At 37.7% G+C, this 14,606-nt stretch overlaps 1 protein-coding gene across 2 annotated transcripts; it reads left to right on the plus strand.

Annotated features, from left to right (window-relative positions):
• Positions 1-10,500: 10,500 nt before the first annotated feature.
• LOC147634378 (very-long-chain (3R)-3-hydroxyacyl-CoA dehydratase PASTICCINO 2A-like) lies at positions 10,501-13,632 on the plus strand. 2 transcript variants are annotated; one of them, XM_086805518.1, is made up of 9 exons: positions 10,501-10,757; positions 11,047-11,158; positions 11,274-11,292; positions 11,487-11,575; positions 11,668-11,721; positions 12,482-12,552; positions 12,635-12,716; positions 12,815-12,911; positions 13,028-13,632. In XM_086805518.1, exons 1-9 carry the CDS (start codon positions 10,576-10,578, stop codon positions 13,099-13,101), a joined length of 780 nt encoding a protein of 259 aa, XP_086661644.1. In that variant the 5' UTR covers positions 10,501-10,575; the 3' UTR covers positions 13,102-13,632. The 2 variants fall into 2 exon arrangements, with proteins under 2 accessions (XP_086661644.1, XP_086661645.1); XM_086805519.1 differs by having other exon boundaries at positions 10,627-10,757; positions 11,075-11,158.
• The last annotated feature ends 974 nt before the right edge of the window (positions 13,633-14,606 follow it).

The following is a 14,606-nucleotide window of genomic DNA, read 5'->3' on the forward strand; positions in this document are numbered from 1 at the left end:
CTCTATTTTGCCTCTACTTTTGGGAGCTTTGGAGCTTCTCAATTCTCCATTCTCTCTTGGAGATTACCCTCCCCAACTTGGTGGCCAAACCTTGCTTTTTGTGGGCTTCACTTCTCTCCAAAAGAATCAAGCCAAAATCAAAGGTAAGCCTTAATTCAATGGTTTTTCTATCTTTCTCAATGACTTTCTTCTTCCCACCCCTCTAATGCTTGGGAAGCTTTCAATTAAATGGTTTTTTCTTGAAATCAAGTTTTCTTAATAATTCATAATGCTTAAAAGGTTTAATGCTAATTTTTATGCTTAATTATAATATTTTTTAATAAATCTCTCTTTTTGGAAAGGTTAATCATCTTTATGGTTAGATCCTTGTTATTAGAAGGATGGTTCTTAATGATAAACTCATTATCTTAATCAAAACTCTAGGCTTGATGACAAGCTAGAGAAAAAGATTAGGTATTTTTATAATTTTTAATGTAGTAAAAATGATGATTAATTCTTTAAGCTTGTTTATGATTTAGAAAATTCCTATAAACTCATTTTAAAGTTGAAAGAGTGTTATGCTAACATTTTATAAGAATTCTCCTATAGAAATGATGAATGGATGTTTTAAATCAAGAGGATTAATCATAATTATGCTTATAATTATGTTTATAATTATATTATGAATGCATAAATAAAATTTTAGCTTAAAAGAGGAGTTCCTATCACATTTCAATTATGTGTATTCATTTAAGTTAGAAAATTGAACATTCTCGGTAATTGCAGCAATGAAGCTATGGCAAAATTTTTCAGAAAAAGGATAAATTTTATTTTTATGCATAAATTTACTAAAGCAAAAAGAGGAATTCCCATCATATTCTAGGCATAGATATTTTTATCCTAGAAGATTGATTTTTTTCATATTTATAGAAAATACTTTTATAGTATTTATGCATAATTGTTTAAATAATGAAAAGATGAATTTTTATTATATTTATTTTTACATGCATAAAAATTTAGATGCAAAAAGAGGAATTCCCATGATATTCTAGATACAAATATTTTAAATATTAAAAGAGGAATTTTTGGCATATTTTAAAATATGGATATTTTTATTTATTTAAAATAAGAATTTTCATCGTACTTTAAGTAGAAAAATGCATAAATTAATTTCGATATTAAAAGAGAAGTTTTCACCATAATTTCATGTAGAAAGTTATGGTATATTAATATTGAGGATCAAAATGAAGAAAAGAATATTTTAAGATATTTTTATGCGAATAAATCAATAAAATGATGTATGCATATTCACAAATGGATTATTTGGAAAAAGTGTTATTTTTGTAAAATTCCATTATTCTCAAATAGAACTATTTATAATTCTATTATGGCCAAGAAAGAATAAATTTTCATAATTTTGGATTTTACGCGCTTATGATTAGAAATCACCGTTAATTTATCAGATAAATAGAAGAAAAATCCTTAGGAATCAAATCTAGGAATGAATCCGAGAAATTCAGGATTAGACCACGATCACGTGAGAATGGTGGGCCAGTAAGATGCTTGCCCATCTCTCGAATCAGAAATTAAGTAAAACCTTGTGACCATCCCCATCTCTTCAGTACTAAGAATGGATTCCGGCTGATTTAGAGAAGTTTTTCCTAAGACTGAAACCGTCGAGAAATAAGTTAAAAATTCATTGAAATTAATGGGTGGATTTTGAGAAAAAGGGTCTTGTGGAATCAAACTCAACGGGAAATTCTTACTTGCATAGAAACTCTGTTTTTCTAAAAAGGACTATCTTACACCAGAATGCTGGAGAAAGCATTTGGCCTATGGTTTAAACTAAGGAGAGTTTCGTTGCAATAGTAGCTGGCAACGGGGAGTCATCAAAGAATGTCGCTCGGCGGCAAAGCCTGCCAAGGTCTTGACCAGCCTTGATATGGTTAAAATGGTGTGCTTCCGGTATGATGGGAAAGGACCGACGAAGTGGTCCCTGAGTGAAGTGCTAGGACACCCAAGGAGGATCCTAGAGGGTTCTGACCAGGCGATGCACGGGCTCGCGCGCTTGCTAGGACACCCATGCGTATGTTAAGGAAGGTATGGATGGACTGACAAGGAATTATGTATGTGAATTAGAACTTGAATTTGGATCTCATTTGGTTGACTAGCTGGTCTTCCAACGGAGAGTCCGGATGATATTTTGATTGTAAAACAATGGACTAGATATTTTGGAGGATTATGATTCGAAATACTATGGTTTCATTTCAAGTCTGCTTTAAAGACAGCTGAATCTGTAAAAAGGCAATTTCATATTGGGTGTGTAAGTGGTGTGTCTAAATTGTATTTTGCTTAAGTGCCAGCCAGGGGGCCTGGGAACTCTTTTCCTTGGTACTCGAGACAAAACTCAACCAAATTTTTATATAAAGGGATCCCACCAATACAGTGGTTGGATGGTTGGCTAACCCATGGGCTTCCTACTACAATACATTTTAGATACGTCGTTGGTTACAATAAGTCCCAGGAAGATTCTTGTTATGTGGGAAAGAATCAACAGCTGTGCCTTGCTTAAGGGGGAAAAAGGGATTGGCCACCAATAGTTCACACTTGGTCTACCATAACTTAAAAAATATTCTTTGGCACTCAATTACTCACCTAAGTAAGTATATAAATGAAGTATGAGACTTTCCTTAGTCAGCATTAAGCGCAAAGTAAGGCTACTTTATATGTTCTAGTGACATCTTACAAAAGGCAAGTTTCCATATAGAAAGGTAAGATGGCGAAGCGCCTCTTCCAAAAGTAGGATGGGTGAGACCTGTTAACTGGGGTGGTTACGTGCACATAACGTTTGTAAGTTTTCTTATTTCTAATATTTTCAAGCAGATTTTAAGCTTTTGAGTTTTCTTTTCGGGTTTCTATGAATAATCGAGCATGTATGCATCCATTTTTGAAAATAAATTGTTATGCACAATTTTTATGGAAGTTTTTAGCAAAAATGAAAGGAAAGTATGCTCAAATTTGCTATTAATTAATATGATTTTTTTTGACAAAAATGAAATAAATATAGAAAAGGAATAGAAAACAAGAAATCAAAATCAAAATCAAACAAAACAACCATTAACAAGGTTCACCACAGTGTTCTATAGTCTTCACCCTTGAATGCAATAGAAAAAAACATCCATTGACGAGGTTCCCCACAGTGTTCCATAGTCTTCACCCTTTAATGCAACATTAAAAAATAAAAAACAAGTTTTTAACATTAAAAAACTCATCTTCCTTCACACACATAGAGCTCTCTAACACAATGTTCAAATAAGACAGTAACACATCTTTAACACACCTTTAAAACACATGTAAGAAAACACATCTCAAGTATGCTAAGCTAGCGAAAAATAAAAGGGAAGTTAACAGATCTTTGTAACGTCTTATTCCAAGAACACATGCAAGAAATCACATCTCAATGTCATTTACCATGGTTACTTAGTTATATGATCTCTCTCTCTCTCTCTCTCTCTCTCTCTCTCTCTCTCTCTCTCTCTCTCTCTCTCTCTCTCTCTCTCTGTGCGTGTGTGTGTGTGTGTGTGTGACACACATGAAAGAGCACAACACACAAGTGGAAAGGTCTCTCAAGCTCACTCCCTCTCTCAGACACGAGTTTGTTAAAATCTTCTTTCAATTATGTGTAAGAGAGTGTGAAATAAGTGGAAAAGAGTCACTTATATACTAAGCCAATGCATTCACACTTGGTAGGACATCCATTAAAAAGACTTACAAAAAAGATTGAGACTTTATAACATTAGCCTATTATAGGACTCAAAACATAAATTCTTGGCAAACACTATTGGCATATTACACCATAAATATATAATGATTGACATATGATTATAAAATAGATTCCAAAAAAATGACATCAACACTCAGCATGAGCTTGAGGCTTCCAATGAATGTTGTGAACTTGGGACATCAGCTACCACGACTTGATTGGATGATTTCACCTTTTCTCCCTTGTGCTGGTGTTGAGAAATGTGGTGCCAAGGAAGAGGGAGTGAGTTAAGTAGCCAAGAAAGTGTAGCATAGCATGCAGCCACATGAGCAAAGTGATTTATCCCACATTGATGTACAAGCCCAAGGGTGTACCTCCTCATATAAAAGGAGGCCATTTCAAGCAATGAATATATCACTTGCACTTATCTCAAGTCTCTTTATGTATTGAAGCTAATTCATCTTGGTGTCTAATTGTACTTGAGTGCATCTTAATTAGCACACTCTCATTATGAGTTTTCTTCATTTCTATCTACCTTAGTTTAGCATTATGATTAGTGTAGGATTAGTTTATCATTAGGTAGATGTCTTGTCACTAGGAGAGCTTGATCCATAATTTTCAACATGGTATCAGAGCCAGGTCTAGCTCTCTTAGTTTAGGTTCAATTCATTAGCAAAATAATTAAGTTTTAGGTTTAGGTTAGGGAAAAAGCTATTTTCTTCTTCTAGTCCATTTTGGTTGAGCTTAATTATTTTCTCAATCTCAGTAGCATAGAGCAAAGAGGAGGAGTTTCTTCACTTAGCCAATAGGAGCACGTTGTCCATAGCTAGCAAAGTTAATGCATTCAAGAACTAATAGATTTCAAACATAAGGGCAAGGAGTGTGAAGAAAGTACTCGCATAGAAAAGCACATTTAGGGTGTGCAACTTATGAAATAAGGTCGTGAGAAGCATTAGCTTAAGAAGAGCACCAGTAGAAGAGAGCAAGCACTTGTACACAAGGAAGAAAAAGAGAAGGTCATGCCTATAGGCGAAAGGGAAGAGTGGCTCTTGTCTACCATAGCCCATCTACTTAGAGATATTATAAGCTATAGCTACAAAGAAAAGAGGCACACCTCAAAGGGACAAGTGCCACTACTATAGAGAAGGAAAAGAGGGTGGTAGCAGTAGCTAAGAAACAGTAGCAACTACCACCATAGTTGTCACCACACTACCTTAGAGTGAGAGCTACCACTAATATCCTCACCAATATCCTGTGCAATAGGCCCACAAGCAAACCAACGTAGTAGTAACCGGGCCAAAGAGCTTGTAGCTCCTAAAGCAACTTGCTAATATCTTGCGTGGCGACGACCAGTAGCTCTAACAAGAACGCAACAAGCCTTTCTGGCAAGTGGGCATCTCCTCGGCCTTCTCTAGTGCACCAAATGTGGTCCTTTACAGCGCTACACCAAAGTTGACTACCATGACTCTGTTAGTAGCACATCTCCAGGCGACTGCCTTTAAAGAAGAAGAAGACGTGCAGAACCATATGCAGTCCAAGTCTGTTGTTTGCAAACAACAGTGCCAACCTATCTGGTCAATGTTGCTAGCAGCAACCGGCACCATAAAGTCTTGCAGGAGCGTAGAGTGCAACAAACATCAAAGAGATAAGGTTGCATTTAAAAAATAAATATAAAATAAAATAAAAGTTTTAAATAAATGAGTGTGAAGTGTCTTATATAAAAACTGGTTTCACGTGGGCGATGACCTTATGGTCTTTGAAGTAAAATTTATATATGCATCATGTATACATGGGCTTATACCTAGTAATCCCCCTTGATACAAGAATGAGATATAGAGTCCCCCCTTAATGACATTGGGTGTGTGTACTCTTCTCCATAATACAATCAAGGTCATGTGGGATAAAACACAAGGTTTTAGAACCCAAAAAGAAAGAGTGAACTAGTAAGCATAAGATTCATCAGAATCAAGACCAACAAAATTACTTTCTTCAATAGTGGCAAGATTGGCTTTTTCTTTACTCTTCTTGTTTTTTGTCTTTAAAATAACATTTTTGTGGTGGATGGTTAGTTTTACCACAATGCACACAAGGGTTATTAATAAAGCAATCCTTTGTGAGATGGTTGGTTCTTCTACAAGTAGCACACTTCTTATTGTTGTTGGTGACAACATATGCTCCTTCCGAAGTGAGATTATTGTTGAAGTTCAGCTTCTCCTCCTCCTCCTGTAGTGAATTGATTACACTCTCCCAAAGGAAGAAATCGGTTCCTTCTCTTTGAGCACAATGACAATGTTGTTGTATTCGATAGGCATTTCTTTAAGCAAGATGGCTATAGCATCCTCATCACGCACATAGGGGCTTTTACATACACAAGTTGGGTAATAATGCTTTTTAACTTGTTAACAAAAGGTGCAATAGATTCATTATGCTCTTTAGAAAGCCCATATAATTGCATTTTTTGACTTATTTTAGAGTGCTTTGCCCGTGCTCCAAAGTTTTTCTCTAGAGTGTCCCAAGCTTTAGATGCAATGTCGAAATCATCAATGTAATGAATATAATTATCATCTAGTGCAGTGATAATGATGCCTATGGCTTGTTCATCCCGTACTTGATTTGCGGCTATGATAGCCCTAGTGGACACACCATCTTCCCCTTCTGTTGGTTTAACTAATGCCTAAAGATTTTTCTTCATGAGATGCCCCTTGACTTTGGTTTGCCAAACAAGTGTGAAAACCTTGGCCATTTAATTTGTCGGGGGACTTTGCGTTAGTAGGGTAGATGCCATTTAAGGGTGGTCTTACCCACTGAGATAAGAGGCTCAGGGCAGTGTCTAAACCCTTTATCAAGATATGGCACTTAAGATTTATATATGCTTTCAATTTTAAAAAATCATGTAAAAGGTAAGATTTATGCTTCAGTTAAGCTGGATTTTTTAAAAAATCAGAAAAGCCCCAAATTGATTTATACCTTCTTAATAAGGATTTTATTAAGCCTTATAATAAGGATTTTATTAAGCCTTATAATAAGGATTTTATTAAGCCTTATATTATTATAAGGCTTTTATTAAGCCTTATAATAAGGATTTTATTATGGGGCCCCATGACCTTGTATCTAAGGCGTCCTTGCGCGGGAGTCTTGTTGTGATGAACTTTGATCCAACATGGTATCAAAGTCGTGTGGGCTTCTTCTCTTTGCGTGGTGTTGGCACTCCTTGGCATAGGTGTTGTAGATCGTGCAAGCAACCAAGGCTTGCCATTGTTAGCGGATAGAGTGGGTGTTGGTATGCCAGTTGGATTGAGGTGGTGGTGTCGTGGCTTGTGGATGGAGTCACTATTGGTATGCCATGTGGAAAGGTGGGATGTTGCGACTATGGGCATTGCTGTTGATTTGGTGCATTCTCTCCAAGTTAAGGGGGGTGTTGGAAGCCACATGTCACTCTGCTGCTTGGTATATCCCACGGTAACCTTGGGGTTTCAAATTGAATATATATATATATATAATAATAGGGGGCCCTTCCCTTTCATCCCTCAAACACCCTTTATGGGTGTGGACTCTAAGGATCAGGAGCCCCTTACGCCATGTCTGAGGTGTCCTTGTGGGTATGTCTTGGTGCGCTGAACTCTGATCCAACACAAGCAATGGACCTTCAAGAGAGAGGGAATGACATTAGGGAGGCCATTCGCATCCAAAACTTCATGTGAGCTACCACCATGATCAAAATTCTAGGGGAATGGCTAGCCGCCACATGTTATTCCTTGATGACATGGATCAGGGGGAGTGAAGCACACACAAATCAAATTCCACCTAGATGTTGATATGTAGATAGTAGCCGTTGAGCACCTCAGATTCTATGTTAGACATTGATGTGTAGGCTGATGAATTTTGGGCAGACAACCTAACTTTGACAGGCAAACGCAAAGTTGTGGCATGCTCACATTAGCCTTCCAATAAGTGGTGGCATTTGTTTTGTTTTTTTCATTTGTACACATTGTCTTTAATAGATATTGTTTAGCAAATTTTATTTTTCATTAATTTTATCTTATTATGTTGTGATGGAGAAAGCAAATCCAAGTGGAAACCCGATATTTGCTAGGCCTAGAGAGGACACAAAACAAAGAACATTACCTGATGCATTTGGAATTAATGAAAACAGGAGAGTGTCAACATCATAGTTCTTAATGAGGAAATACTTGAAGATCAAACACCAAATGAAGACAATATTACTTTAGAGCCACAAAAGAAAAACAGAAAAGACTTTGAAAAAAGTTTAAAAAAAGAGAAATTTATATATAAATGGGCTTATCCAATCAAGGGAACAAATGCGAAAGATAGAGTGAAATGTAAATGGTGTTCATCATTCAAAATGGATAATGTTTTTGCTAATGAAGAAAGTAGCACGATATAAAAATAAGCATTACAGAAGCATGCAAAGTCCGAGTCACAAGGTAGCTACACAAAGGTGGAAGCTTAAGGAGAGGCCTAACACATTCCGCATTCAAAAACATGCCGAGCTCATGATGATGAATGCTAAAAAACAAAGAACCACTAGTGTTATGTAGGTAATGTGCACTTTGTGGCAATTAGGGAGATGTCGTTAGAATACTTTAAGCCACAATGTGATTTTCTCAAACACATGGATACCCCAAACAAGCTTGTAAATGATGAGTACTCATCATACACAAATCGAACTTCAGGAGTGGAGTTTCTTAAAGCTACAAAGGAAGTGTATTGATCATGCCTAAAGAGTGAAGTGCAAAAGAGCCTTTTCTTTTCCACCTTGATTATGATAGCACATATTTAACGTTTGAGCAGCATTTGATTGTTTATGTTAACTATTTAGAGGATGAAGGTAGATGTTCATGTGCTTGTAAATATGTGTCTCTTTTGCCCTTGGAAGATGGAAAGGCTCAAACCAAGTTTAATGCTTTATTAGGCTTAATAAAGCACATGGATCTACCCGCATCATGTTTGATCGGCTTTGCATCTAATGTTGCCTCTACTATGAGAGTGTAAACAAAGGTGTGCCTACAAAACTTTGTGAACTTGCTCCACATATACTGTAGGGGTGCATTGTGTTACACATAAAGAAGCTCTTGTGACTGCTGCTAATGCATGTGATCAATTTAATGAGTTTTCTTTCATGGATGCATTTGCAAACAAGATTTATGCATGGGTTGGTAGATCTTCAAAAAGACAGGGCTTTAGATGAACTAACGAAGGCATTTAAGCTTCGACCCTTGGAAGTTTTAAGAATCCATGAGGTGCGATGGTTGTCATGAGGTCAAACTATACAAAGGCTAGTGAGATTGATGCTTGTATTATTTGAAGAATTCAAGTAGCATGATGCTACACTATATGCCATGGCCACTACCTTCTAGGTCCAGCTTTTATTGCATTTATTAATATACATCTTGCTTGAAATGAAGGAGCTAAATAAAATATTTCAAAAGGAGAATATTCAGATTATAGAGATAGCTATTGCATTAGATCTTGTAATAGAGATCTTACAAAAAAGGTATCTTAAACAACCTTTTGATTATGGCTCTAAGCAATTGAAAGATTTTCTTGCAAATTCTAAGGATGCTGCACTCTATTATATGGATGAAGATGGCACTATACATAGCTATGCCTTGCATTTTTTTGGACTCGATAATAGTCATAATAGAATGTTACTTGATGGATGCATTGCTTTGGGACGAAATTTTGTTGAAAAAATCATTGATTTTTTGAATGAGAGATTTACTGACTTGCCTTTGCCTAATGCAGCCAAGGTATTTTATCCCAAACATTATGATAGGGATTTGGAGAACATAGCTGATGCACATAGAAATTTTTTGGATCGTATATGTTGTAAGTTCCGGAAATATATATGGATGTAGGTGCAAGTGAAAATGAAATGGAGTGTTTTTCCATAATCATTTTTAAGACCTATCCAAGCTATGGGTTCTTTGAAGATTGGAAGCAACGCGAGGGAGAGGTTGAGTGAATTGACTCTTACCCTAACTTGATAAGGCTTTGGTAAACAATGCTCTTGGTTCCATTGAGTGCAACATGTTGTGAACGTGGCTTCTCAAGACAAAACAAATGAAAGAAGTAGTCACATTGGACACTCTTATGTTTTGAACCCTCACATTATCCTAGTCTTTTGATGAGGTAAATTGGGAGAAGATATTTGACACTTGGGTTTTTATGAAGTACAAGATCATTGTAATTTTTCAACTACCCTTGGTTTTTTATTTCAATGTCAAATAGTTTTTTATTTGAATCATCATGATTTGGACTGCCTTATCTTGTTTCCAAATTTTAGAAAATTGCTTCGAGCATTGACTTCTTTCTTAATATTTGTGTACATAATCTTTATGGCTATAAAGTCTTTGTAAGATCTTTAAAGTTCTTGAGATGTCCTCTCTCTCTCTCTCTCTCTCTCTCTCTCTCTCTCTTTGCAACAAGCTTAGATGTATACTCATACGTAGTTGCCAAAGTATTAGACAGAAAGACGGGTCACAAGATTGTAAGCTATTATGTAAAATGGGTGGTGTGTCTCCAAATTCTTGCCATGTGGAAGCTTCGTGAAATTCTTCCTTCATATAATATATATATAGAGATGTTAAACTCCATAGCCTTGTCTTCAAGGCCAAAGTTTCCTTTAAATTTTTTAGGAAGGCGAAATTGAGCTTCACCATTGAATTTGAGACTTAGGTGTCCTACCTAAACTGTCCGTGAGAGGCTCACTTCCTAGAGCTACCTAGCTACCCACTAAACTATCCGTCACACTTCCTAGAGCTACCTACCCACCGAACCTGTTGAATGCACATTAACAGAAGACGACTCCTATGCCAACAACCTGCTCTCCTTTATATAACTTACTAGCTCCTGCTCTTTTCAATCACGCCCACGCTTTCGACTCTCAAAGACCGCAACTACTACTAAGACAGGAAGCTCCCATGGCTGGCTTCCTCACTCAACTGAAGCGCTTCTACCTTGCTGTGTACAACTGGGTCGTCTTCGTTGGCTGGTGAGTTCTTGTTCTTCACGGGCTTCTGTCGACCTGAACAAAGTTCTAGAAATAAAAGAGAATAACATTTCAGTGTTTTTCTAGGGTTGATCTGTTTGTTTAGCTAGGATATGCTACAGGGGTTTTTGGTCACGGAGTGCAGTTGCTTTTTGAGGGAAGATATGTGGTAATTAGTGAAGCTGCTTTTTGAGGGAAGATACGTAGCTAGCAGGGTTAGCAGGGTAGCTGCAAGAGCCTCCAGTGCATTCAAAAAAGAAAAAGCAAAAAGGAAAAAAATATCCTTTCGCAGGTTTCAGGTGCTCTACTATGCTGTGCAGACATTGATGACCTCTGGATATGCGGCTGTGTATGACGCCGTTGAGAAACCCTTACAGTTCGCGCAAACTGCAGCTGTTTTGGAGGTTGGTGTTTTTCTCTTCATCGTGAGAGCGAATCCATCCAAATTGATTTTACCACTTTTTACACAACTCACTTATGCTCTATTTCTGTTGCTGCATATGAACTTGGGCTGCAAAGATCTTCAATGGTCTTGTGGGTAAGGTTTCTCATTTTTGAATCTGTACACCGTATTGTCGTTCTCATTTGCATGATTTGTGTCGAGTTTACAAGGAATGGTGACATACTCTCCAAACAGCCTTGAAACTGCATGCATCTGTCTGGGTTATCTTTTCCACTTGTTCCACATATTCTTGAGGCCTGAAGTCCCTTCCCTTTATCTTCCAATTACAGGCATTGTGAGGTCTCCAGTGTCTGCAACTTTACCACAGATTGGATCTCGCCTTTATGTCACCTGGGCTGTCTTATGGAGCTTTCCAGAGGTGTGTAAGATTTCTTTGAATGCGCTGTGCAGCTGTTCAATGCTCAAGTATCTGGAAGCTCATGCTGATACAGGAATGCTATGCTCAAGCAGACTCGGACCAGCCCTCTTGTCGCTTCGTTGGTATTAAGCTGGTCTATTACAGAGGTATGGTCTCGGGTTTTGAATGTGTCAAGTTGAAGTAAGATGAAAAACATGATTTGGATTTTTAAAATATATTTAAACAATGTACTTTTAAACATGATTTGTGTGAGTCCAACACCATCTAACAAGGTTAAATGTAAGTCTTTTGGTGATCTTAAGTTCCAGTTTGCTCATGCTCGTAAGGTCTTTATCCTCCTGGCTCTGAATTTCTCTTTATAAGTGCACTTCCTACTCTCGCAAGCCCTAGTACTTTGTCACTCGATAACCTTATACATGGCCTCTGTAGTCATGATTCATGCACATGACATTACTGAGCTTGCTGACAGGGGATGAGCAATTAGTATTGTTTGCATGCTCTCAAATGGTGTTGTGTCCTACCTTAGTTGGTGAACATTCAGCTCCATGGGCCTCTGCAAGTTAAGTGCTGTAATATCAGCAAGTGGTTGGCTGAGGGCTGCCTGCCTACAAAAGGCAGCTCCTCGTCATCATTCAAGTTTTCTCCTGCAGCTCTTAGCAAGCCATGAAGGAAGCCCTTGTAAACCAATGTATCAGCTGTATCCTCCTCTGTAAATCATTTCCCAGGTGAAGCCAGCAGTCCAGGTGGCTGCGATCCTTCTTAGTAATACATCAGGAGGTGCCTTGCTGCCATTTTGCATTTCCAGGGCACTGGAGTGCGCTCTCCATCTTCTTACTCAGAGTGCTTCATATGAGCATTTTGGCAGTGTTTGTCCAGTCACTGAGAGATGTGCTTGTTTATTTGTAGTTGATCCGCTATTCGTTCTTCGGCATGAGGGAAGCCTTTGGAATTTCTCCCTCCTGGTTACAGTGGTTAAGGTATCAAGTTTTCCAGTTAATTTTGAAAGGCTTTAGAATTTAGAAATGTGGAGGTGTAATTAAAAGATTTTTTCTGTTGCAGGTATAGCACTTTTTATGCCTTATATCCTACTGGCATAACGAGCGAAGTTGGTCTTATTTATCTTTCACTTCCATATGTCAAGGTAAGGTTTTAAAGCTTTGACCTTTTTGTTGTAGTTGCTTCTCTTTGAGGGTGTTTAATAACATGTCCAGTTCTTAATTTTCATGAATGCCTGTCCAGGTTTCTGAAAAGTACTGTCTCAGAATGCCAAACAAATTAAACTTTGCATTTGATAACTACTTTGCAAGCCTTGCCACGCTTGCCACTTATGTCCCTGGTATGTGAGTTCTTGTGCTAGTCTCTATTTCTACAATCTAAAGTAGTAGAGTTTAAAGTTGTGGTTAAGTTTTGAGCTCACACAACACCAGTAACACATTGTGTTTTGGTTTACAGGAAGCCCTTATATGTACAGTTACATGATTGGCCAAAGAACCAAAGCTTTGGCAAAAGCCAAGAAAAGTGATTAGTTATGAAGTTTGCATGAGAAGGATTAATTTAATCTTGCGTTTTAGAGTTTGAGGGTTGTCTTTTTGTAATATGGAAAGCTCCATTTTGTGCTAATGTAGGTTGGTTATGCTTTGGCTAGGGGTGAGCTAATCCAAATTACTTGTTACAACCAGTAGATTGTAGGCTTGTTGTGGGAGGATGGATGGATGGTCTTTTAGCTAAGAAGGCAGCCTCGGTGTGCTGGGATCAATCTTGTAAACCTTGGTTTGTGATATTGCTAGCTTACAAGCACGTCGCTAATTCCTGCGCATTTCATATTCTGCTGTGGAGTCATAGAGGCTTTCTTCATGGCACACTAAAAAATGTGGTGGTCCTCCACTGTGATTTATAAGTTTTGAAAGGAAGATAGTGAAAGTACAAGGTGCAAAGGATATCTTTCAAGTAAGTTGGAGGTCTCAAGCAATATGGCAGTAGTAAAACATGTGATTTGTAATGTGAATTTTATCGTTTTGTCTGAATGGCTAACGCTTATTAAAGATGACACTTTGACTTATTCTTTCCTGTTTGGCTCCTTGGTCCTCGTCTACATGACCAGTAAGTAGAGTGTGAAAAACAAGCGATATTAGACTTAAGTTTTTTTGAGAAATTGTGGGGGTCGTTGATGTTTTGAAAATCGTTTTCAAAATTGGGGTTCGGAGAGAGGTTCTCTCTTTTCTGTTGGGCTGTTCGTGGGTCATAGGTCCGATGTAATGTAAGGATTGAAAGCTGGTAAATGTTGGGTGCTATTTAGGTGCGAAGCAATAGGGCATGTAACATGTATGTACTTGACCATGGTCTGGTCGCTTCATATGCAGCATGTGCTGCAGGTGGTTGGGTCATATGGATGATGGCAGAGTACTAAATATGCCTTAGATTTTACGAGATATATAATTGTTCGTTGCGTCGGGGCAAGGCACAGGCTGATAAACTCTTCCACCAAACGTGCATATAGCAAGGAGAGAGTCGAGAGGCCCGGGCTGATTCTACAATCACATATATAATAAGAATAATAATTAAAACCAAATGAATGGAATCACATGTGGCGTAAAAATCACACATGTTCGAAAAGCTAACAAACTTTGAAGAATTCTCATCTTTAACCGAAGCCTTCTGCAAACAACCATGGCAAAAATTCAACGAAAAGCTAATAAGCACATAGAGAGTCACTGGTCACCGGATGCGCATCTCTCGATGCTACAGGGCGGACAGATTTTAAACATGTCATGGGCAACCTTAGTGGTTCACATAGCGAAAGAAACCTGGATAGAGGTCTCACCCCACAAATTGAAAACTATTTGAAGCCTCTAGTAGAGGAATAGATAACCTTCAAAACTACTAAATAGGGCAATCAAGAAAAGCTTCCCACCAAGGCACTAATCTCTAGCACAACTCTGAAATTAAGAAACTTCCTTTTTGAGGGTTGAGAGCACTCCGGCTTTCATCAAGGATCTATTAAGGTTTTTTTCAATCTTCAAGCCGCATGGTT

The sequence above is a fragment of the Cibotium barometz genome, chromosome 11 (assembly GCF_041138505.1).
Source record: "Cibotium barometz isolate CiBa-2024 chromosome 11, ASM4113850v1, whole genome shotgun sequence".
Classification (NCBI taxonomy): Eukaryota; Viridiplantae; Streptophyta; class Polypodiopsida; order Cyatheales; family Cibotiaceae; genus Cibotium; species Cibotium barometz.

What these genes read in the sequence shown, in the direction of transcription:
- LOC147634378 (XM_086805518.1), top strand. Translation starts at nt 10,576, where the DNA reads ATGCCAACAACCTGCTCTCCTTTATATAACTTACTAGCTCCTGCTCTT. An exon ending in TAAGCTGGTCTATTACAGAG is followed by an intron (nt 11,722 to 12,481) that starts GTATGGTCTCGG and finishes GTTTATTTGTAG; the next exon opens with TTGATCCGCTATTCGTTCTT. An exon ending in TTTCACTTCCATATGTCAAG is followed by an intron (nt 12,717 to 12,814) that starts GTAAGGTTTTAA and finishes ATGCCTGTCCAG; the next exon opens with GTTTCTGAAAAGTACTGTCT.